Source organism: Microcaecilia unicolor, chromosome 2, assembly GCF_901765095.1.
Source record: "Microcaecilia unicolor chromosome 2, aMicUni1.1, whole genome shotgun sequence".
NCBI lineage: Eukaryota > Metazoa > Chordata > Amphibia > Gymnophiona > Siphonopidae > Microcaecilia > Microcaecilia unicolor.
Window position 1 is genome coordinate 168,729,318 of NC_044032.1, and position 26,281 is coordinate 168,755,598.

The following is a 26,281-nucleotide window of genomic DNA, read 5'->3' on the forward strand; positions in this document are numbered from 1 at the left end:
CTTAGGGAGCCTGCTGCAGTTATTTTCGATGTCCACCTTCTGCAGCTCTGGATGTTATTTCAGTGGTGAAGCACATGCCTTTAATCTGTAGACCGGGGGAGGAGGGGTAGCAGTCCCCATCCTCCTATATTTCTGAAGAGTCATGCACAAATATCCATTAAAAGAGGCTTGAGCTGAAGGTTTAATCCTTCTGTCTGGCAATGGTCACTTAATTGAAAAGTCATGGGCTAAGAGGTAGTGTTTTATTGTGGGGTTAAAAAACTGGTTAAAAGATAGAAAACAGTAGGGTTAAATGGTTAGTATTCTCAATGGAGAAAGGTTGGTAGTAGGATTCCCCAGGTGTCTGTGCTAGGACTGCTGATTTTAAACATAATTTATAAATGATCTAGATATGGGAATAACTAGTGAGGTAATTAAATTTGCTGACGACACAAAGGTCAAAGTTGTTAAATCGCAAGAGGATTATGAAAAATTGGAAGAGGGCCTTAAGAGACTGGGAGACTGGGCATCCAAATGGCAGATTATGTTTAATGTGAGCAAGTGCAAAGTGAAACATGTGGGAAAGAGGAACCCGAACTATAACTACGTGATGCAGGGTTCCATATTAGGAGTCACTGCCAAGGAAAAGGATCTAAGCGTCATCGTTGACAATATGTTGAAACCCTCTGCTCACTGTGAGGCAGTGGCAAATAAAGCAAATAGAATGTTAGGTATTATTAGAAAAGGAATGGAAAATAAAAATGAGGATGTTATAATGCCTTTGTATCACTCCATGATCTGACTGCACCTTGAATATTGCGTGCAATTCTGGTCTGCACATCTCAAAAAACATATTGTGGGGTTGGAAAAGGTATAGAGAGGGGCGACAAAAATGATAAAGAGGATGTGACAACTTCCCTATAAGGAAAGGCTGAAGCAACCAGGGCTCTTCAGCATGGAGAAGACACAGCTGAGGGGAGATATGATAGAAGTCTATAAAATAATGAATGGAGTGGAATGGGTAGATGTGAATCGCTCGTTTACTATTTCCAAAAATACTAGTACTAGGTTGCACAAATGAAGCTACAAAGTAGTAAACTTAAAACAAATCAGAGAAAATATTTCTTCACTCAACATGTAATTAAACTCGTGAATTTGTTACCAGAGAATGTGGTTAAAGCAGTTAGCTTAGCGGGGTTTGAAAAAGGTCTAGCTATCTTCCTAAAAAAAAAGTCCAAAAGCCTTTATTAAGATGGACTTGGGAAAATCCACTGCTTATTTCTAGGAAAAGCAGCATAAAATGTACTGTTTTAGGATCTTGCTAGGTACGTGTAACCTGAATTGGCCATTGTTGGAAACAGGATACTGGACTTGATGGACTTTCGGTCTGTCTTTGTATGGCAACGCTTATGTTCTTAAGTAATTCATCATACTGCATTAGGTTCAGTTGGCAAGGTGTTAAAACTTCCTATTCACCCCCCCATCCAACATTTAATAGCCTTCAGCCTCAGCCAAAAGACAGTCTGTAAATAGCTGGAACCCCCATTTTTGACACTGCATCCTGGGCAAAAACTGAGGGAATCTGGATCCCTGTTTTCAGCTATGATTGGGGCCTGCTTAGGATCCCTTCCTGTTACATGAGTGAAGGCTGTTTTAGCAGTGAGCTAAAGGGTGGCAGTCTGGAAGGGAGGGGAGTATATTTTCTTGGGAGGCATAGGTGCACTTTGCCTGCCTGCATGGGGGAGGGTAGGACAAAGGGTAAGGAACCCATGTTGACAGTAGAAGGAGGGTGACGAGTTTAGCATTGTCACCCACAATAATTGGGTACCCATCCTACATTATGTCTATATTTGGAGGCAAGGGAATATTCTGGGGTGGGGGAGTCTGTTTCTGAGATTATCAGTTTCCCTGTATTTGTAAGGAGAAATTCATTTTAAAAAATTGGGGGGGGGGGGGGATGACCTTTCATTGGTAGCTCAAGGTGAGTTGTGTTTAGGTATAGTGGAATAGGTATTTGCATATTCTCAGATCTAGCAATGTTGTTAGCATGAATTAACATTTTAACACAGGTTAATGAGAAGTTCCACTTTTAGCAAATAAGCTCCATTGAGAGCAATGGTCCTTGCATATAAATGATTGTACATTCGTGTGGATTAGTAACAGGAAATGAGGCCGTAATAGAGGGTGAAATGACTTGTGGAAGGTCACAATGAGCAATGGTGGGATTTGAATGCTGCATTCTCCAGGTCTTACCCATCTGCTGTGTGCTCTAGGGTCTATTTCTATGCAGGTATTGTGGCTTTGAGATCTGTGTTAGCATGGGAGTAGAAAGGGAGCCATTTCAGAGTTTGTCCCTCCCCCCTCTAGTGTTCAGAAAGCTTTTGTTATCAGTTGTGGAGCTTACCATGTTGCTATAGGTGAGAAGCACTGCATGCACTCATATATATTTAGTATGGCAGCAGCTGCCGACTATTAAGCAGGTCTTTTACAAAGCAGCGCTACCGTTTTTAGCTGGCGCTAAATGCTGAGACACCCATAAGAATATAATTTTCAAAGCACTTTGGGAGGCTAAGTTCCATAGGTTTCTATGGAACTTTGGGAGGCTAAGTGCTTTGAAAATGAGCCTGAATGGGTATCTAGGTGTTTAGCGCAAACTAAAAATGTTTTGCTTTGTACCCCCTAAGTTAGTGAGGTAGAGAGTAAGGAAGAGATGAGAATGGGTTGGAAAGGAGAAGAGGAAAATAAGGATGAAAGAGAGAAAATGAAACAAAAAGGGAAAGGATGGACAAAAGAAACAGGAGAATAAATGAAGAATTAAGAACTAGAGATGACAAAACATCTCGATAGTTGAATTATTAAAATATTTTTAAAAGTGATCATCAGGAACAAGTTAAGTTGCTTTACTTTTGGTAAACTATTTGTGCCCCCAGGGCCATGAGATGTCCTAGTGTTCCAGAAATAAGCCTCTAGTATTTTCCCAGTTTGTGTATGCAGAAAGTTGCATATGGTGGGAGAGGAGGGGAGAGTCCCTGTTGCCCCTTATGAGGTGTTTTTTCTTTAGCTGGTCGTTTACATGGAAAGCCAAGAGAGGAGGTGTGATGTGTGTGTGATTTTAACAATATGCACTTTGGAGGGAAAATTCACCTTTTTTCCATGTTGATGAGAGGAGATTAGCTCTCAATCACTGGGTCCCAGACAAGAGTATAGAGGGGTTGTTAAGCTGGATTTTAAGAAGTCAGTCTCCTGTAGAGGTTTTCAGGTAGATGGGCAAAGGAAAAGAGGTCTGTTGGGATAGAGAATAATGTTCCAATGATAATGGAAGATCCTGCGAGTCTTTTGACCTGTGAGAGAAACTCTGTCAGATACAGCATAGAAGCATATGACCAGCTGGTGGAGAGAACATGTAGTCGGCTCTTTAAGTCCAACCTTCCTTGACACTGTGGGAGAAAATACAATATGTGGAGTTCTCTTGGGTTCAGGAACTCCACAGCTGTGAGCGGAGTAACATGATTTGCAGATTCCTAGAGAGAGATCAGGAGAGGAGACTGTGCCAGAGAATCACTGAAGAGCTGGTGAGAGGAGCAGCTGCTTAAGAGGAGCCTACATGCATGAAGATCCAGGAGAACTGAATTGAGAAAACTCATGAGTCTAGTAGCCAGCATCTGTTTTATTTATAATTTTTATTGTTCCATTTTGAGGTTTTTCTTTTTTCTCCAATTTGTGTTTGTGTGAATTCACCAGATGAACTAGTTTCACCTTAATTCTCCAAGTAAATTATATGGCAAAATGGAAACAAGGCAAAGCTGCCTACCTGTAGCAGTTTTTTCTCCTAGGTCAGCTATTGATTACTCCTAGACCTTTCTTGATCTGGCAGTATCATTTCAGATCTCAAGGTAGCTAGAGCCTCCTCCGCCATCTTGGAACAGCCCTTATAGTACCTGTAGCAAATACTTGATCAGTCACTGCCACCAAGCTAGTAGTTACCTTGTATCTGTTGTTAGGGCACCTCTAGAAGAAAACATAAGGTGCATCAATTGTCAAGATGTGAGGCAACATTGGAAGCAGTGCATAGACTGCAATAGCTCTGATCCCTTTGAAGCCACCAAATTGAAAGTCTTAAGTGGTCTGATGTGCAAAACTACAGGCTATAATATTGTACAGAAATCCTTGATATAACTGGACCTTTTGCTTGCGTCTTGCTGAACCAATTTTGTGTAAAGGAATTAACTCTTCAGTCACTCCTGAAATATTAGCGCATGGTAAAAGTTATTGCCATAAGGGGCAAGGAGGAGAAGGAACAAATTTCACAGTGCCAACCAGTGAAACAAAGAAGTGAAATCAGCTCAGAGAAATAGTATTTGATGGATGACTTGGCACGGCCATGTTTTGGCAAGTATGCCTACATCTGGGGTCCGATATCTTTTTACCCAATCCGAAGATCTATATGTTCAACTCTAGCCTTTGTTGACAGGATGTTATCAAACAATGTTGAAAGTGTCCTCAAATATTGGAGGGGCCATGATGGCATTACAGAAGAATGCCTGAGAGGAGGGCGCTCCAGTTTGTTGATTCTGGAACAGCGCTGCCTTACCTTGCTAGATTTTTTTTTCAGTGGAGAAACAGGCTACCCACGCCCAGAAGCCTCCATCAACGAGAGTCCCGAAGGACTCGATGCAGACCATGATACCGGGTTTGCTCTCCTATCAGGTTGGGGCTGCAATTCCTGCCTCGGAAGGGTCTGCCTGATGTTGCAGCAGACCTCAGGGCATACTGGGCCTTGCTAAACCTGGAGCAGCGGCTGGCACCCTATTGTTTTATCCCACCCCCTTTTCTATCATGATTGTAGTTCTTCCCTTATTACCCTATTATGCCATGTCTCATATGTAATGTATTTTTGTCTGTCAATTTTTTCCTCTTTTCTCTCCCTATTTTAGATTGTAAACCACCCTGATGGCTTCCATAGGGCGGAATAGTAAATATTAAGTAAACTTGGAAATTTGGCACCCCCACAACCCGGAAGTCCAGAGGTCTGGGGGGGAAGATGCCTTACCGAGAGGTTCAGAGTCTGGCGTCTCTCTTGAGAGTGAAGGAGCAACTGGCTTGAACTCGTTGGGAGGACAGGTTGTAGTTGCAATGGGGGCTGTTTCCCAGAATTCTGGAGAGTCACCTTCCAAAGTGGAGATCTGTTTGGGGAGTTTCAGAAACCAGGCATAGTGGATATGGATGCCTTATGGGTAGCTATTAAAACTCTGGACAATTTGCTTATAGCTTCATTCCTAGGAATGAGGTCTGATGTTGGAATTGTGCAAATCATGGTTCAAGTTCATGAAGAGCTGGTGCTAAAACATAAAGAGCAGTAATCAAGTTGTGACAGTACTAGAGATTTCACCAATAGTGGAAAAACCCTGCTAAATCCAAATACTTGCAAATGTCCCTTAATTTCTTGAAGGCACTTTTTACTGTTTTATTAACCTGATTACTTAAAGACAATTGGCTATCAACCTCAACACCCAAAATTCTAGAAGCACTGTTTAATTTAAACTTAAAACTACCAATCTTTATAACAGGGCTATTTTTAAAGATGATTAACGGACCCACCCACAAAAATTTGTTTTTTTTTTCTTTATTCAGTTTTAATTTATATGAAAAAAAACCAACCCATGACTCTGTGTTAAACATTGAAGGGGATTAGATTCATGATCCACATTTCCCAAAGAGAAAGGTAGTAAAATAGTAATATCGTCTTCATAAATAAAATATTGTACCTTTAAAATTCTCAAGGCTTTGCACCAAAGGTTGCATTAAAATATTAAACAACATAGGGGAGAGGGGAGATTCAATGGATCAGACATTATTCCATGCATCTTTACACTATAAGACCTATTCAGAAAGCCACAAATCAAAGAAAGAACAGTTCTGTGAATACCAAATGAATCCAAAAGGTACAATAGAATCCAATGACTTTTTGTCACAGCAGCCAACAGGAGGGAATGTAAAACCCTTCTGATGATACTGATTTCTAAGAGGCTGTTGGGGGAGGAAGGTGAGTGAAGCTTCAGGTCTGGAAGCCCTTTGAGGGTTGTACCCAGCCTTCTCACTTTGGGTCAGTTATGGCAGGAAAAGTTAGGTTTCCTAATACAGCAGTGTTAACGTAGCAGTGTACTCCCCAGTGACTATGTTAACATTTTGTATCTCATTAGCATAATAGCTTAGGTCTTAAGTCCCACTCTGTGTCAAAATTGAGGTATAGCATGCATTGTATATTGTTGCTTTCTTTTTTTTTTTTTTTTTTTCTTTTTCATTAACACCGGTTAATTTATAGACTCCATAGTGGTGGTGTTTGATGGCACTCACAGTTAAAAGACACAGCTAATGAAGGAGTAGCCTACTGGTTACAATTAATCTTCTAGGGCTAAGAACCACAGGAAAAAAGGATTGAAATCCCATCGCTGTCACTGATGCCTCTTGTGACTTCATGCAAGTCATTTTACTCTCCATTGCCTCATGTGACAATATAGATTGTAAAGCCACTGGCAACAGGGAAATACCTACTGTACCCGAGGTGTAAGTCACCTCAAGCTTAGGTGTACCTTATTTGCATTAAGCACACAGTGAATATAACTTTCAAAACCTTGCTTCAGTTTTCTAACCTTGTAGTATCCAGATATCCCTTCTGCTCTGCTGTTTTCTAGATGATGCACTTTCTTGTGCACAGATCTGGTTCTGCCAACAATTGAACAAGGTATCCTCTTCCTTTCCTACTGTCATCAGAGGAAAAGCCGCTTTTGAAGCTTAATCTGTTAGATCAACGCCCATTACTGTAACCTTTAGGACACCCCGTTTTTACCTTCTTTTTATTGACAGAATGTCAGCATTTTATTAAACTTCCTTCAGAACAGGAGTAGTACCCAATAGTACTACAGCCCAAGGTGAAGGCTGTGGGGTCCTTTTACTAAGGTGCACTGAATAATGGCCTGCAGTAGCATAGACGCAGGTTTAGGGCGCGCGCAGAATCATTTTTCAACGCACTTGTAAAAAAGGCGTATTTAAAAATGTTTGCCAAAAATGAATGTGCGGCAAAATCAAAATTGTTGCGCGCCCATTTTGGATCTGTGACCTTACCGCCAGCCATTGACCTAGCGGTAAAGTCTCACGCGATAACCGGGTGGTAATGACAAACGTGTGCCAAATGCTGCTTGGCGCATTGCACGGCAGAAAATAAAATTATTTTTCGGCCGTGCGTATTGGACACACGGCAAAAATGAAATTACCGCAAGAGCCACACGGTAGCCGGCAGGCAACTCCATTTTTTCACACGTTGGGCGTGCATAGACCAGTGGGAGGGGGTCCAGAGCCTGAGGTGAGGAGGCACATTTTAGCTCCCCCCCCCCCCCCCCGCATTTTTGACCCCTCCCGCCGCCACCACCATCGGGTACCTTTGCTGGCGGGGGTCCCCAACCCCCCCCCCCCCCCCCCCCCGCCAGCCGAAGTCCTCTTCTCCAGCGCAGCCGCGTTGCTGATCTGCAAGGGCAGGCTTCTGTTTCTGTGAGTCTGACGTCCTGCAGGTCACTGTTACTGGATGAGTAGGGATGTATGAACTACAACAAAAGAACTTTGCAAACTAGTTTTTTTTTTTTTTTTTAAATTTTATTTATTTATCATTTTACTTAATTACATTCACATTTATCACATAAATGTAAGGAAATACATAAATTAATATAAAAAGGAAAACATTTTCTCTCAACAATATATATTTACATAATTGTCCACAATTGGAAGATCCAAGATCAGGAAAACAATCTTAAAGAAAATAAGAAAAACTCAAAATGGTTAATCTTACACTTCACATTTTCTGAGGGAGGAAGGTTAATTGGTTATTGCAGCCGGTACAGTGGTAACTGAAGGAAGTTGCTGCAGAGCATTCTTCATCTGTTTCCACAAACTCTTATAATTTCTTAGGTTCAAACAAATAAGTAATAAGGAAATAAAACACTTACAAGGGAATCGCGCTAGGAAGGTCCCACCTAGGGCAATGATTCCTGGCTTAAAAGCCAAGACTTCACACCTCCCAGTCTGCGATTCCCTTGATGTGTCAGGAAATATATGTATCTTTGAACCCAAAAAACTATCAACCATGTATCAGAAATACAATTTCAAAACACTGTTCCTATCCAAATCAAAGATGAAAGTCACTAATAATAACTCTATCTATAACTTCTGAATTTTCCAAAATGTCAGTTAAACTTACATCTCTTTTCTCTGATAAAGAAGATTTTAAAGGAAATATAATTTTAGTCACCAAAAGGTGGCTATCAGAAGGTATTAGCAAAGTATCAGAGAAATATTTCTTCAAGAATTCAGTAGCTGATATATAGGATATTATAGGTAAATTTATCATTCTCAAGTTATTTTCCCTTAATTGGTTCTCCAGAAATTCCAATTTTTACAAGAAAGATAACTATTCTTCATTACCAAATTATCTGATTTTCATAGAGAAGCCATTTCCGTAATCAAAGTCTCTATTTTTATATCTTGGACTTCCACTTTGTTAGATAAGTATTAATATAAATTCTTTAACTCACATAGTGAAAAATTTTAAACATCTGAAGAACAGAGTTATTCTCATTCTGCTGCAGTTCCTATAGTACATCCATTATGACATTATTGGCTTCACCAAGTCCAATTTCTCCACAGAAACCGCTACCAGATATCTTCGGGGAGGAAGAGCTCACTCTCCAATCCCCCAGTTGGTTTATTATCCGAGTCGATGCTGCGCCAGGACCTCCTCGGGTCACATGAAAATCCTAACCCACTTCGGGCGTTTCCATTATTGACCTCCATAGCGAAGCATTACTATTTCTGGGTCTTGGAGGGGTCGTGCCAACAGGGGGACTCAAAGTCACTCCCTCCACTAGATTCGGCAATAAAGCCTTGCTGTTCCCCGAAGCAAGAACTGATATCCCCGACGTTATGACCCCGAATCTCTCCAAAATAGACTGAGAAGTGGTGGGAACCCCAGCCGTGTTCGAGGAGGACAGCACCATGGCTTTGCCTTTTCTCTTCCCCATTCTCTGGGGAGCGCGCCCTCTTCAGGCATTCTGGTGTAAAACGGGAAATCAACTAGCATACGTCCTCGCTCAACGCCATCTTGGATCCTCCAGGTTGGGACACTCTTTGTCTGGTTTCTCCTCAGAGGCCTCTCTGATATGGGTAACCCTACAGCATAGCCCTCTGAGTCATTGAAACACGGAAGCCCCTCCACCACTTACAATGTGGTGTCCCTTCGGAGGGGAGAACTTTGCAAACTAGTTTGGTGAATTTGTGCAAAATGAGTTTGTCAGATTTTAGTTCTTCCCTCTGGTTTACTGTGTTTGTGAGATAGTTTTAATCAAATAGAGTAGAAGGATTTCGTACACTCCCAGAAATTATGCGCATAACAAATTAAAAAAAAAATCAAAATTAAATTATAAGCATTCAGCTTTTTTTTTTTGTTACACAAGTGGCAGCTCGGCTTTCAAGACTGTGGCTTTTCTGGCAGATAAAGGGAAACCTGTATATCTATTATTGTGCTGTCATTATGTGATTGACATAAAAGTCTGCCGTCATCTAATTGCAAGTAACTAGAATAAAACAGTGGTGCCTTAAAGTACTTTTCTTTCTCGCAAGCAGCAAAGTTATTAGCTTTTTGAAGGTTATGCATTAACATGACTCACGTGCTTCTGGAACAGTAGTGGCACAAAATGTTTGGCTGTTTGGGGTTTCTAACCAGTATAATAAGGAATTCAGGTGGTATTGTACATGGATCCTGCCAGAAGTGGTCAGGCATTCTGCTCAGGACTGATTTCATTTAAGGCAGTGGGACTGGGTGGAACAAATCTCAGAACTTGTACATAGCAGATTGGTGTCTTCTACTTGTTTTTGGCCCCTTTTATTCATATTCAGATTTTAAGGACTACTTGAGAGTAAAATGGGTGCCCAGTTACCTACCTAGTATATGTAAAGCTCTTTGAACTTCTCTTCATGCAACCTTCCTTGTTGGGCTCGCACTAACTCAGGAGCTACGTATGTGAGGCTGTCGACTAGGTCTTGATGGATTCACTATTTGTGAAGAGTCTTTGAAGGTTGGGAAGTTCAGTTGGTGCCTGTTTGTTTCTGTTTTGCTTTGGTATGATTGAATGCAGCTTTGGAGTTGCGATTCTCCTTGTTTTTCCTCCCAGACAGCTTTTTCATTCATAACAAGTCAAGGATGATAAAGAACAATGTTATTCAATAGATAGCACAATACATTTCTGTCTTGAAAAAAAAAAGCCTCTGGAGCATGGTTGCCTTTGGCCTCTCTTTATCAGTGTTAGATGAAAGGCTTGGAAATGAAGCATCTAAACTGACAAAAGAATTAATCCTGATGTTCAGAGGGTAAGCGTCTGCCAATGAAGTAAACACCTTTTCACCTAATTGCATGGTTTATCAACTATTAAACTCAGAAGGCCTGCTAGGTCTTCTTTCTAGCTGCAAACTGTATACAGAGGGAATTTACTGTCTAGTAAAAGTTGAATTAACCAGATCACCTCTTCCTTTATGGGCACAAATTTATAGGCTATTTAATTACGGAAGTGCCCTGAACAGGGACAAATAAGTAGATGCAGCAACGACAACAATGTAGGACATCATTACTGAAAATAATTCATGGGCCAGTTCAGATCTTGGCCATTTGATTTACAGAGCCTCCCATATGTGTTTTTGTCTTATAGATACTGTATGCTTTTGAAGCTTGTGGTGTACGTGTTGCACAAATGCATTCCTGTAGGTCATGGAGAGAATAAAACATTTAACTTAGGGTCTTTTAAAGTCTGAGGCTAAACATATACATTGCAAAAGAGTCATCTTACTTAAGAAGTCTCAAGTCATGAGCAAATTTGGCATGGAAAATGGATTTGTCAATGTGTGCATGTTCAGATACATGCGTGGATCTAAAGGGGGAAAAAATCTCATCCCTTTTTGCCCTTTCCAAGCATAACCTAAGCATTTGGGATGGACAGGGCACCAAGTAAAAAGGTTATTGGGACACACACAACAATCAAGATTTTAAACAATTTTAAAAAGCAGCAAAAGGAAAACCAAACTAAAGTTAACCAAAATAACAAAACAAGTAAGAAAAATCTTTTATCATTCCCAAATGTACCAGTGGTGTCTAAGGGGTCCTTTTACTAAGGTGCGCCGAAAAATGGCCTGCGTTGTTGTAGACGTGTGTATTGGACACGCACAGGTCCATTTTTCAGCGCATTTGCAAAAAAGGCCTCTTTTTTTTTTTTTTACCAAATATGGACGTGCAGCAAAATTAAAATTGGTGCATGTCCATTTTGGGCCTGAAACCTTACCGCCACCCATTCACTTAGCGGTGAGGTCTCACGCGTTAACCGGGCGGTAATCGTCAGTTCGTGTACAATGCCAATTACTGCCTCGTTAGCACCACGCGTCAGAAAATAAAATGTTTTTTCTGGCAAGCTTAGTGGACGCGCGTACAAAATAAAGTTACCGCCCGGGCCACGCGGTAGCCGGGTGGTAGTTCTGACATGTAGGTGCCTACGCAGCTTAGTAAAAGGGCCCCTAAGAGTACAATAATGAAACAGCTTTCCGAGGTAAGTTTGGGAGTTACCCTGACAGATTTTATTGTTTTCAAATCTTATCCAGCCGACTGAGAGCACAAATTTTGTCTGAATGAAGTCAGATGGAATGTATCCGGATAAGTCAAGGCAGCCTTTGGAGCGTGCTGGGGGCTAGATAGCACCAATTATTGACAGGTTAAGTTGGGCTTCGCAAATAACAGATCCCAGGTTACCTAGATAAGTTTAACCAATTGTGTCCAGCAGAGGGACTTGACTGGTTACTGAATATCTAGTTAATAAAGTTATCCAACTAACTTTTGACCTGTCTCTGGCCTGCTAAATATCAGCCCCTAAGTTCTTTTCTAAGTGTATTTTGTACCTTTTTTCATTTTTGTAAGTAAGAGGTGCATAGGATGGCAGAAACTTGAAGGGTACAGTTTTATACCAATAGAGCATCCTGCTCCTTTTGGAAGTAAGTGTGCTTGGTTTCTGTGCACAGCAACTTTTAATTTTGGGATGTGCACATACTGACTTGTGATCATGCGAAGGGGCACAGTAGAGGTTGAGGTCAGGCTGGGAGAAATCCTTCAAAGCTCTGGTAAATGCAGACTAGACAGTGGGGGAGGGGGCGAGAAGTAGAAAAACAGGTCAGCCGACTGCTTTGCTCTGTTGAAATTTAACAACTTTACCAGTTTCAACAAAAATGAAAATGGGACATGATTTGAAATAAGGCATATTATTACTAAATGCCTAAACTGTAGGGTTGCCAGGGTGTTATCCCCTCCCTTCAGAGCAGTCAGAAAACGTCAGGCTTAATTACAACATTTCTGTTTATATTGCCTTTGCATAAACTGAGGGCTGTATGTACAAAAGAAAGTAAACACAATGTTTAATGTTTAACCATTTGATTTATCTGGAGTGCCTGCAGCAAACTATTAGGCTTTTTTTTTTTCTCCATGTGGCAGGAGATTTCTTCTCCTCCCAAAGAATCAACAGTTGCTCTGAATTCCATTAAAGGAGAATTCAGCAAGTATACATTTTTGTGGCACATATTTCAAGGCGGGTCACAATAGTTAAAAATAACAGAAACCATCGTACAGCAAATGCACATGTATTTAAAAACGGTAATAAAATACTACAAAAGAAAACATAAAAATCATAAACAGGTCATTTAGATATTCAAATAAATAGATATTTTTTGAATAATCAAGTTTTAAAATCTCACCGAAACATCACATAGATGGAGATTTCTCTAATACTGGATGATAAACCATTCCATAGTATAGGGGGTTTCCCCAAATAAATTCCTGTTTCTTGTACTCATTAACCAACAGAAATCTCCTTGAAGATTTTAAAGAACATGGTCTGATAGTAACAAACCCTTTTGACCACTCCACCCACAACAGCTGTACGATAGATCAAACCACATACCCTCTGGAACCCACACTAAAAATATTAGGTGTCACTATAGACCAACACCTAATTTTTTAACCACATGCTTCAATTCATTACTGCCAAATCCTTAAAACCATCTGGAAACTTAAATGAATAAGATCTTTCTTCTCACTAAAGATTTTAGACTCCTAGTACAATCCCTTGTTCTGACACAATTTGACTATTGTAATGCTATCTATGCAGGGTGCAGGGAGTATATATACCCAAAACACAGCAGCCTGACTTATCTTTAGAGTATCTTGTTTTGAAAGAGCTTCACCTTTATTACTTAAACTGCATTGACTGCCAATTAAAGCCAGAGTCACCTTCAAACTCTGTACCGTCATCTTCCAAATTCAGTAAGGCTTAACTCTTGAACGTATGCAATATCTCTTAGAATGCCCTCCACGAAATGCTATCCCTGGAGCTAGAGACTACTTAATACCACTTCCCAAGCTGCAAGAATCTCTATATATAAAAGGCACCTCCAACGTTCTATGAAGCCTCCAACCGGAACTCTGAAGCGGGCGAGATATCCGGTTTGCCCAAGAGTGTGTGCCCCGCCCTCCCGTCACAACGTGATGATGACGAGGGCGGAGCAAACACACTCCACGAAACGCCATCTCCCCCTGCCCCTCGCCGGCCATTTTTCACATGCACACCGCATCGCAGAGCACCAACGACAGCAGCGGACAGGTCCCTGGAGGGGGGTTGGGGGACAGCTGGATCCCTGGCCATGGGTAGCTGCAGGGGGGACCGGGGGATGGAGCGACAGCAGCGGACAGGTGCCTGCCTGCAGGGGGGTTGGGAGACAGCTGGATCCCTGGCCATGGGTGGCTGCAGGGGGGGCCGGGGGATGGAGCGACAGCAGCGGACAGGTGCCTGCCTGGAGGGGAGTTGGGGGACAGCTGGGTCCCTGGCCATGGGTGCCTGCAGGGGGGGCTGGGGAATAGGACGGTCGCTGGACACAAAAACCTTGCTAGCGCCCGTTTCATCTCTCAAAGAAACGGGCCTTTTTTGCTAGTATAGTTTATAAATCAGTTCATTCAGAGCACTAATGGTGGAACTCCTCACCTAAATCCATTAAATCCATAAAGTTTTAAAAGCTTTCCTCTTTAAGGGGTCCTTTTACTAAGGTGCGCTGAAAAATGGGCCGTGCTAGTGTAGGCGCGTGTTTTTGGCACGTGCAGATCCATTTTTTAGTGCACCTGTAAAAAAGGCCTTTTTTACATATTTGCTGAAAATGGACGTGCGGCAAAATAAAAATTGGCATGCGTCCATTTTGGGTCTGAGACCTTACTGCCACCCATTGACTTAGTGGTAAGGTCTCACATGGTAACCGTGTGGTACTCGTCTATGCGCGTAGAATGACAATTACTGCCCAGTTTCCGCCACACACAGGAAGCTAAAAATTATTTTCCAGCGCACATAGTGGACGCATGTAAAAAATGAAATTACCGCCAAGGCCACACGGTAGCCGGGCGGTAACGCAAAATTGATACACCTACGTGGCTTAGTAAAAGGGCCCCTAATACATTTCTACTAACAGAAGATAAATTCGCTAATTAACTGTTTCTGGTGTTAATTAAGGCTTACAAATGACCCTCCAATCCACATTGAACCAAAACTCATTTTTGGATAATTGTGGGATACAAGTATGAATGAATAACTAAATAAACTTATCTCGCATTATATCGGTTATTCTACTAATCGCTATTTCCAGTGTTGTAACTGTATTATGATTATCCCACCTCATGTTATAACTTGCACCATGTATATTCTTTTATCTGATACTATCAGGCTTATTTTCGAAAGAGAAGGGCGCCCATCTTTCGACACAAATCGGGAGATGGGCGTCCTTCTTTCAGGGTCGCCCAATCAAAAGCCAATTTTGGGCGTCCCCAACTGCTTCCCATCACGGGGATGACCAAAGTTCCCAGGGGCGTGTCGGAGGCGGGACTGGGGCGTGCCTAACAGATGGGCGTCCTCGAGCAATAATGGAAAAAAGAAGGGCATTCCTGATGAGCACTTGGTCCATTTTTTTCTTACAACCAATCCTCAAAAATCAGGGACGACCATCTCTAAGGTCGACCATCTCAACATTTAGGTCAACCTTAAAGATTTGGGCGTCCCCAACCGTATTATCAAAACAAAAGATGGCCGCCCATCTTGTTTCAATAATATGGGTTTCCCTGTCCCTTTGCAGGGACGTCCTGTGAGGACGCCCTTAGGAAAATTTGGGCGCCCCGTTCGATTATGCCCCTCTATGTAATTTTTATTGCTAGCCACATCAAACTTGAGAGCGGTTGGGATAATGTGGGATTAAATGTCATAAGTAAATAAATATCGCATCTGACCTAGTTATACATGATGGCTGAGCTGCAGCAGACGTAGCTCCAGCAGCGATTGCAACAACTATTCTTCACATCCCACCTGCACTGCGAATGCTCAAAGCTATTTTTGGGATCTTTAAAATTAAGTCATGCCTAAAGTTATATTTGTGACAGGCCTCTGGCACCCCTGGCCAAGTAGATGAGACCATGGACAGGGAACAATTTTGTTATCCCTCCCTCCTTTGCGCCTATACGGCCGCACTGCTCACACAGCCCTTGGTATGGCCCTAGGGTACGGGGTCTGTTTTTAAAGAAGCTTTTACATGGCTGGTGCTGCCAGTATTTGCGACTCACTGAGCAAAAAGGTACCAATAGAGGGGTTATAAATAACAAGAGATAAAGGCTATAAAAGTTTGGAGGGGCAACGTGTATTTTTGAAAGTTTTGTGTACTATAGGGTCAGTAGAATAGGACTGTGCAATGTTTTTCACACTTTTGATGTTTTTTCTACAGCCTAAAACTGCAGGTACCTAAAGTGGGGTATGTGATTACTGGGGTTAATTACTTTTCTATTGATAAAACGTTTTTCATTTTTTAAAGGTGTAATTAATCCATGCTTGAGGCTGACATTTTGCAGGATTATGTAGTTGATATCCCTCTATCTTGTGGTATAAATAATTCACATACCCCATTTTTGGTTCCTTTTTGCTGAGCAGGTCATATTTATATTCCTTATTGCTATCTGTGTAAACTTGTACTCTTAACAAAGGGAATCCTGTTTGGTTTTGCCTTAGGCTGTTCTTGGGGGTTTTTTTTTGTTTTGTTTTTTGCTTCAGCTTACCTGCAGAAACCTACTGTGTCCGCCTACTAGTTCCTGCAGGGAGTTTTTGTCCTTGAAAACCAACTGAACTGGACCTACCTTGTCCAATAACCTTAGCAACAAGATTAGTTTCTATTTCATTCCTGGTTGGAATGCAAATCTAATTCAGGTCAGGAGGTCATCTGTTCAGTTTCTTGACCAAACAATGATTTTGGTTGGTGGAACTGGGGAAAAAAAACCCCACCACATTTATATTGCACAGCAGAAAGATTTTCCTGATCCAAAGAAAGCTTGGCACAGACCTGCCCCAAGTTTCATACATGTAAGTAGAGAGAAGACCAATGAGCTGCATGCCACTGAGTAAAAATAATTCTCTGGTTTCAAAAACTAAGGGCCTCTTTTACAAAGCCACGCTACCGATTCTCGGTGCGGCAAATGAAAGGAAGCCCGTTAAATTCCTTTGGGCTTCCTTTCATTTGCCTCATGGGAATCACTAGCGCGGTTTTTTAAAAGAAGCCCAAAAAGACCAGTTGTGAAAATACCTCTGAAATATTTTCTCCTTGTGTAGTGAGTGTGTGGAACCTGCCTTTTATTGTAGGTCCTACCTGTATAGATTCATAACATTTGCTTCCTTTGATGCTACAGGTCATGATTTCTGCTAATGGAATTTGTCATTAACTAGACTAGAGTAAAATCCTTTTGTTCCCAAACATTGATGAACTGTTCAAAGCCCCAAATATCTAGTTGAACTTCATCATGCTCTCTATCCAGTTTGTTCTCTTAACGTTTCAAAACCTTCTTTTTTGTGATTGAAATGTTACTTTAGGGGCCCTTTTTGTTAAAGTGCGCTAAAATCTAGACTTAACGTGTTGTAACACAGGATTTTACCACACATTAAGGGGGAAATTCTATAAATGGTGCTTCAAATTTGGCACTGAAAAAATCGGTATTCTGTAATGGATGTTCCAGGATCTGCTCCCTTTATAGAATAGGTCATAAAGCCGGGATCCGTGCTCAGCTTTAGACATGAGGAATTACATCAGCTGAAACCAGGTGTAAATCTCAGTGCGCAAGTTGGGTGCAGATCCCTGAAATTCTATTACACTGCGTGCATTTTACGAGAATACCACACCCCCTTTGCAGATCCGCACAGAAACACGCGCTATGCTATAAATGGGCACATTAAGTGTTTTTCATGTGGATCTGCCATTTTCTGCCCTGTTTCAGTGTCTTGCAGCCATTAGAATGCTTTTTTGTGCTGAAAATTCAGTGTGGATGTAGCATCTTTCAGTGCCATATGTAGAGTTTCTCCCTAAGCCCAGATCTAATGTAGCTCTTGCTGGGGGCATTTCTCTATTTTTTAATTGCAGGTCGTGCATTAATATAACCAATAGTGCAGGATCACGTACCACCTCCTGTGTTAGCATGCGTTAAATGTAACATGCTAACACTCCCATGTCCTCTCTCCACCAGTGCTGCTATACCCCTTCAGAGAAGGTTTAGAAAAATGCAATAATGCACCACAACGGGCAGACTATTACTCAACCCCTCAACACGTTTGGCCAGTAGCCTGTTAGTGTTGTTGAGGCGGAGGAGTGAGGGTGGTGGAAGAGTGAGGAGATTATCAGCGGAGCGGAGGCAGTGAAGGGGGGAGTAAGGGATAAGAGGGGCAGTAAGGAAACTGAATTTGTAGACCAACCAGAGTATTTTAAATTTAATTCGTGCTGAAATGGGAAGCCAGTGCTCTTTCTGTAGGAGGCAGATAAGATAACACGATCGAACCGGTGAGCATTGTGTAAGAGTTTGACTGCAGTGCACTGAATTAGCTGTAAGTGTTTGCTGCTAAGAGGGAGACCAGCAAAGAGAGAATTACAGTAGTCGAGGCGAAAGATGACCAGGGCAAGAAGGAGAGGACATGACAGAAATGCAAGGAGGAGCAAGCGTACAGACTGAACATGATGAAGAGCAAAGAAGGAGGAGCGAATGACTGAGTCTGTGAGGCTTAAATGTAAAGGAAGAGTTGATTGTCACACCAAAAATCTTAACTGAATCCTTGAACGGTAGGTGCTGCCTGTTCAGACAGGAGTCTGGGAGTGAGATGTGTAGTGAGGAGGGAAAAAAGATAGACTCACGTTAGAGGTATTTAGAAACAGAAGGTTGGACCTGAGCCAGGAACAGACCCTTAAGAGGCAGTCATTAAGATTAGCAACAGAAGAAGGGTCAGGAGCTTTGAAAAAGATTAGCAACCAGTGCCCTATGGCAAAGTGGTAAGTATAGTATTTACTTTACTTGTCTTCTAGTACGTTGTATTTTTTAGCACTTAACCCACCACCACCAGTAACATTTTACAAAGGAAAAATGATTGGAAAGAGGGGGGGGTCAGAAGCCAACCAGTGCCATATCTGAGAGATCGTAAGCTCTGTCGAGCAGGGACTGTCTCTTCACATTCAAGTGTACAGCACTGCATACGTCTAGTAGTACTATAGAAATGATAAGTAGTAGTAGTAGAGATCTGGTAATTTTCTGACCCCTCCCCCACCTCTGCCCCCATCCATGATGTCGTAATGAAAGGGAAGATTTTTTCCTCTCCTACTGTTGAGCAAAGCCTTACTTCATGCTGCTCCACCATCCAGGATGCTCAGTGCCACAACTACAACACTTGAGTCAGCTGTGCTGAACTTTTGAATCATACGATAAACTTCCATATCATCATGCTGATCAATCCATAGACTGGTGGGTTGTGTCCATCTACCAGCAGGTGGAGATAGAGAGCAAACTTTTGCCTCCCTATATGTGGTCATGTGCTGCCGGAAACTCCTCAGTATGTTCTCTATCTCAGCAGGTGGTGGTCACACACAGCAGCAGCTCTGGCTAGGCCTCCAAGCCTAATTTTTAGGTTTTGTTGAGTGCCTGGGGTTGAGGGCTCTTCTTGAGCAAGTGCAAACCTGGTGGCGCCAGGTCCCTCCTTTTCTCCCCCCTCCCGCTGGCTCCGTTAAAAATGGCATAGATGTAATACAGCACCCAGTGTATATTGAAGGCACCAAGCAGCCTTAAAGCATCAAATTCTGCCATACTCAATCTGTCTCAAGGACGACCTGTAGTAAGTGTAACATTCTGGTTAATATTTCCCAGCCGCCCTGTCTTCTGCCACTGCTGGGATTCATTCTCTCCTCTCAATACATACATATGACGCATGACACAGAGAGGGCAGTGCTGAATGGGAGAACAATTTGTGCTTACATGTGTGGTTGAGGTTTAGTCTGTAGTACACAATGTTTGAAGAGTGAATGATGATGTAATGAATATTATGACATCACATTGGCACTCACTTTAGCAGGTGTGGCTTGTGCTGATATAACAACATACATTGAACATGAAGGTTTCAGTATGTTAGAAGGAATGTGTTCACATGCCAGCATGCAGCACATATGCTGGACATTGCCAGTTCTTGTTCTAATACATTTTAATGCATTGAATGTAGGCAGGGTTTTTCTTTGTCAAAAAGTTAGCAACCTTAAATAGAGGCAGGGCACGTGGCTTGAGTAAGTTGGAGGGTAGAGGAGAAGGAACTGGACAGTCTGTCCTGGGCTGCTATGTCCCTTCGAGTGTAGAATGAGAAAAGATAGAGTTTTGTGCCAGTACCTGGAGAAGTCTTCAGGAAGTGGAGTCTTAGACTTCTAGTGGAGCCAGAGGGAGAAGCTGGTACGCCCTGTAACGGCCCCTCACAGAGCTGACATTAGAGAGTGGAACGAGCCAAGTAGGATATGAGAGAGAACAGCATGGATAACAAGTTATAGCAGCAGAGTTCTTTGGGAAGTACAGGCAATCTGAATCCGGACCAAAGAGGTCATCATTTTCCCTGGAGCAATAAGAGAGCCTGCCTAGTTTGAGGAAAGGCCTGAAGGTATACGTGCACCCAGAGGCACAACAGTCTTCTCAGGACTAGGGTTAACAATGTTGTAAGTTTAGAGGGTGAATATGAACTGTTGCTTGTGACTGCATGGTTTGCTGCAGGAAGGACTGGATTCAGCAAGTCGTGCTGAAAAATCAGCGTGGAAAAATTATGCATTGAGCCCTATTCTTTAAAGAGTATCTGCACTATAGAGAATAGCGACTAATTTGTGACTAACTTAAGTTGCCTGCATTTACACCTACTTTCAGAAGGCGTAATGCCGGCACCTAAAATAGGCACGAATTGGGCATATTCTATAAGAATGCACATAATTTGTAGGAACACCTTTAAACACACTCTCCTTAGGGCAGCTACATGAGACGTAGCAACGGACTGGCAAAATGTTAGAGTCTAACGCTGTTTATATTCCTTCAAATGAGACATTTAGGGCCAGATTTTATATATGGCGCACGGAAAACATTTCTGGCTAAGCGTAGATTTAGGCGCAGTATATGGAATATGCTTACTTGATATCCCAGCGCCTAAAACTACGCGCCTCCATTTACACCAATGAAAGCATGGCGTAAATCCCTGAACGTAGATTTACAAGGACTGGGCCATATTCCATCACAACACTCGTAGATTTTGGAACTCCCATTTCTCTGCCCCTCTTGAACTGCATGCATTAGAATTTAGGTGCAGTCCATTACAGAATACGCTTAGTGAGGTGTGTGTGTAAATTCTAATTATTGCCAATTAGTGCTCAATATTGCTTGTTAGATGCATGCTAACAATGCTGATTAGCTTGTTAAGTCAATTAAGTTACACCCATTGTTACAAAATATGCTTAGATTTCAGCGCAGAACGCTAACAGGCACATTTTCGAAAGAGGACGCCCATCTTGCGACACAAATCGGAAGATGTGTCCTTCTCACAGGGTCGCCAAATCGGTATAATCGAAAGCCGATTTTGGATGTCCCCAACTGCTTTCCGTCGCAGGGATGACCAAAGTTCACGGGGGCGTGTTAGAGGCGTAGCGAAGGCAGGACTTGGGCATGCCTAACACATGGACGTCATCGACCCATAATGGGAAAAAAAAGGGCGTCCCTGACAAGCACTTGGACGACTTTACCTGGTCCTGTTTTTCTTACGTCCAAGGCACAAAAAGGTGCCCGAACAGACCAGATGACCACCAGAGAAAATCGGGGATGACCTCCCCTTACTCCCCAGTGGTCACTAACCCCCTCCCACCCTCAAAAAAATCTTTCAAAATATTTTGTGCCAGCCTCAAATGTCATACTCAGGTCCATCACAGCAGTATGCAGGTCCCTGGAGCAGTTGTAGTAGGTGCAGTGCACTTCAGGCAGGCAGACCCAGGCCCACCCCCCCCCTACCTGTTACTCTTGTGGTGGTAAATGTGAGCCCTCCAAAACCCACCACAAACCCACTGTACCCACATCTAGGTGTCCCCTTTCCTCTTTAATGGCTATGGTAGTGGTGTACAGTTGTGGGTTTGGGGGGGGAGGGCTCAGCACACAAGGTAAGGGAGCTATGTACCTGGGAGCAATTTCTGAAGTCAACTGCAGTGCCCCCTAGGGTGCCCGGTTGGTGTCTTGGCATGTCAGGGGGACCAGTGCACTACGTATGCTAGCTCCTCCCACAACCAAAGGGCTTGCATTTGGTCATTTCTGAGATGGGTGTCCTTGGTTTCAATTATCGCCGAAAATCAGAAACCATCTCTAAGGATGACCTAAATTTCAAGGTTTGGGTGTCCCCGACTGTATTATCGAAACAAAACATGGATGTCTATCTTGTTTCAATAATAAGAGTTTCCCCACCCCTCTATTGGGACGTTTTGCAAGGACTTCCTCAGCAAAACATGGGCGTCCCTTTTGATTATGCGCCTCCAAAGTGTGCTAAATAGAATCTGGCCCTTAATTTAAAAGATTGTAAGCATGAACATTAACAGAAGAAAAGGGTTGAGAATTGGTAAATTCTCTTGTCATTTTATGTTTGCATATATAAGCAATAGTTTAAAAAATGTATATTATGTTCTGTAAGTATGGCATTCTGATATTTTTTTTTGAATATATAATAATGACTTGGAGATTGGTTATTCACTCTTAGCTTCTGTAGGTATTTTTGTTTTTTAAATGCATATACATTCTGTAAAATGACAGACTGCTTTGTTTTCTTGCAGAGTTCCAGGATAAATTTTAGTGCAATAATTTTTTTTCTAAACTTTTTATATTCCTATAGATCTGTCGGCCATGGTTAGCTATCTGGTCCCATCAGGATTCATATGTAACAAGCCAAGGAGATGGAAGGTTTCTTGAGGTATACGCATTTTCATATTTGATGTATCTTAAAATACTTGTTTCAGATTCAAAATAATTTTTTTGTCTTGATTTAAAAAAAATAAAAATGCTTCTTTAAAACTGCAAGCATTCACCTGGGTAAGTAAATCCAAAGAAGAAGAGTTTGCTTTTTGTATTTCAGTTTCTTGTGCTCTTTATAGGCCGTGGTTCATTGAGTCTTCAGCCAAATCCCCCCCCCCCCCCCGACTTACGAGCCCTTTTACAAAGCCGCGGTAGGGCTACCTTGTCAATGGCGCACGACAAATCGTCCCTACTGCTGGGTGTTGCCATGCTCCATTTTCAGTGCACCAAAAATAATATATATATATATTTTTTTTTTTTCTTTTAGTGCCAGGGGCTTACCCAGCAGAGCTGCCTGGCTACCGTCAGGTTAGCACGGGAACCCTTGCCACCTCCTAAATAGGAGGCAGAAAGGGCTCCCTCCCCCCCCCCCCCCGGGGAAAAAAGCAATTTACTTAATGCAGTAAAAGGGGGCCTTGTTGCACGGTAAATCCATGTACCAACATCACCGCCAGTGGCATAGCTACAGGGGACCTGGGCTCCCCCAAATTGGATCTGGGGCCCCTGGTTTGGCTGGCGGGAGATCCCAAATAGGTGGGATAATGTGGGGTACAAATGCAATAAATAAATAAAATAAAACCCCCGCCAGCTGAAGCCTTTCTCCAGCGCTGTTCTCTGTGCATTGCCTGCCCTGCTTCCTCTCACATTGCGTGCATGTGTGAAGCCGTGCATGCTCAGTTTCACTAAAACCGAGCATGCACGTGATGTGAGGGGAAGCAGGGCAGGCAATGTGCAAAGAACAGCACTGGAGAAAGGCTTCAGCTGGCGGGGGTTGGGGATCTCTGACAGCCAAGGCATGTGGGGTTGCGGCAGAGAGGTGAACCAAACTGTGCCCCCCCCCACACACACAAACACACACACTTTGGGCTCCAGACCCCCCCTACGTTGAGGTCTGGCTATGCCCCTGGTCACCGCAGGACCCATTTTAACACAGCTTGGTAAAAGGACCCCTTAGTTAACTCTGTTACTGCAGTAATGGACACAGGTCATCCTCTAAAGCAGGGGCGTATCTGGAATCCGGCGGTAGGGGGGGCCAGAGCCAGAGAGGGGGGGCACATTTTTGCCTCCCTCCCCCCCCCCCCCCCCCCCGCCGCCGCCGCCTCTCTCCACCCCCTCCCCGCCGTCAACCCTCCCCCGCTGCTTACTTTTGCTGGCGCCGAGGTCCCGACCCGCAGTCTCCGTTTTTCGTCTTCCTCCGTGGCCATGCTTCCAGGAAGTAACGCTGCAGTGCTGATTCGTTGACCCCAGTTCGACGTCTGACGTCTGACGCCGAACTGGATTCAACGAATCAGCACTGCAGCGTTACTTCCTGGAAGCATGGCCACGGAGGAAGACGAAAAACGGAGATTGCGGGTCGGACCTCGGCGCCAGCAAAAGTAAGCAGCGGGGGAGGGTTGACGGCGGGGAGGGGGGCCAGGGCGAAATCTGCAGGGGCCCAGGCCCCTGTGGCCCCACGCAGATACGCCCCTGCTCTAAAGTCCTGTAATCAGGGACTGTAAGTGTGGCCAGTAGGTGTTGCTGTTACCTGATGATTGGCACCCTTTCAACCCCAGAGGCTTAAAATGTCCTTTCAGTAGCATCTCCAGCCCCACTGATATGAGAAACACATATGAAACCTAGTTTCTCTGTGTCACAGTTGCAGCCTGTCACTGGGTTTATCTTACTGGGTGTTTTGTTTTGTTTTGTTTTGTGGTGTCTGGGTTCTAAGTTCATTTGCCAGTGGAGTGATACAGATTCCAAACTCCAATTCTCTATTGCATCATGTAGTCAAAAACAAAAACATTAATTAGTATGTTCCTTGTAAAAATGCTGTCTAGCAGGGTATTTCCCAGTCCTTTGAACGATGTGGGAACTCTAAAACTGGTTGTGAAATAGAGTAGTAGTAGTAGAAGAATAGAAAAAAAAATGATAAAGTCATAAAAGATGCATTTTTTTAAAATCCTGTGTAATTTGGCAGCAGAACTGGCACAAAAGCAAAATTGGCTGTACTGGAGGTGGGAGACAGTTTATTGCTTCCCACAAACACTATAGTAACACAGTAAATAGTGACAGGTTAAAAACCCAAAGCGACCCATGCAGCTTGCCCTTGAAGCTGGTGCAATTGAGAAGATTTTAACAGATGCTGGAAGTAAGCATGATACAGTGAATAATGACCAAGTACAGCCTTATGGTGGTTAGCTGTATTTTAAGACTGCAAGAGCTGTTTGTTTTCTGCAAGCCTGGTCACTAAATTCACAGTTTTGTTTTACTGAGTGGTGACTTTGGGGTTATTTATATTTGGGCTTCAGATGCCCCTGAAAAAGGATGGCAGGTTTAGGTCACAAACCACAGTTTCATTCCCTTTCTTGTTTGCCTCAATTTACGTACATGAAAGATGAAGACCTGCAAGAAGGCAAATGGTTGAGGTTGCTGTAAATCACTTTCTTGTGGTTCCTGAGTTAGGCACATGCTCTGCACTGAGGTGTTGGGGTTGCCAGTTTTGGGATGAAGAAACTTTTAAGGCCTTCTGAAAGGGAAGAATTATTGCCTGAGACAGAAATAACAAAGCTGTTCCCAAAACAAGTGTATAAAAAGTGAGGGCCTAAGAGGCGAGAATTTAAACAAACAAAAAAAAGTCTTTCATATCTCATAGCAGAGATTTTTTTGATCAGAAACACAAATCAGGGAAGATGTCAGCACAACTAGCCAATTAACGGAAGCAGGAAGACAGGGTATTCCGGGTGCAGGAGAGGAAGGAAGCAATGCGATGAACCACCCCCTCCCAAAAAATCCTTGAAATCTTCTGAAAATGCTATGAAATATAGTGCCTTGTAAAAATCTTCACACCATTGCACACTTTGCTATCCAAATACAATGTATTTCACCAATCCACTCAGCACACTCTGCATGCTCAGTGTGAAAGAACAAACCACAGAAAAGCACAAAAAGCAATAAATAGAAAACTTCCTTTTCTTTCCCCTTCTTTTCAATAGCGAGGATATGTATTCCATTGTACGATAAGAGTATCTTAACTTTTCCCAGCATTTATCTTTGAGGGTCATGTTTCTGTGTTATTACTGAAATCGACAGTGTGCCTCCAAGACTGAGCATTTCATGAAGTAAACATTTTATTATAATACATTTATTTTTGTTACATTTGTACCCCGAGCTTTCCCACTCATGGCAGGCTCAATGCAGCAGGCAATGGAGGGTTAAGTGACTTGCCCAGAGTCACAAGGAGCTGCCTGTGCTGGGAATTGAACTCAGTTCCTCAGGACCAAAGGCCACCGCCCTAACCACTAGGCCACTCCTCCACTGAAATTTGTCCTTCAAGTGTTGTAATGGAGACTGTCTTGCAGCTTTTGTTTCCTCCTGCCTCAATCATCATAAGGCCACTTTATCTAAAAACATGATATATATTTTCTATTTCCACAAATATATAGCCTGTCAATCCTGAACAAAATTATGCTCTTGGTGAAACAATTTAAAGAGCATTTTCTGGTAGAACTCAAAAAAAGAGATGACAAAAGAATGTGTTGCTTTACACCTCTGTTTGTTCATGATTTTTTAAACTCTTTGTTTCTGCTAAATCTGATTTGATGTTTGTATCCTGAAAATTATTTATTTATTAGGATTTATTTACTGCCTTTTTTGAAGGAATTCACTCAAGGCGGTGTACAGTAAGAATAGATCAAACATGAGCAATAGGCAATTACAGCAGTAAACGTATTCAAATAACAATACAAAGTATGGCGTGGAGGGGCATAATCAAACAGGGACGACCATCTCTAAGGGCACCCATCT

The 26,281-nt window shown here is 42.6% G+C and overlaps 1 protein-coding gene across 1 annotated transcript in view; it reads left to right on the forward strand.

Moving 5' to 3' along the window:
• Positions 1–26,281, forward strand: part of LOC115461897 — a 52,144-nt gene that overhangs the window by 12,863 nt on the left and 13,000 nt on the right. The window contains exon 5 of the mRNA XM_030191954.1: positions 22,320–22,397. Coding sequence (XP_030047814.1) covers positions 22,320–22,397 — 78 coding nt within the window. The remainder of the gene's footprint in view (positions 1–22,319; positions 22,398–26,281) is intronic.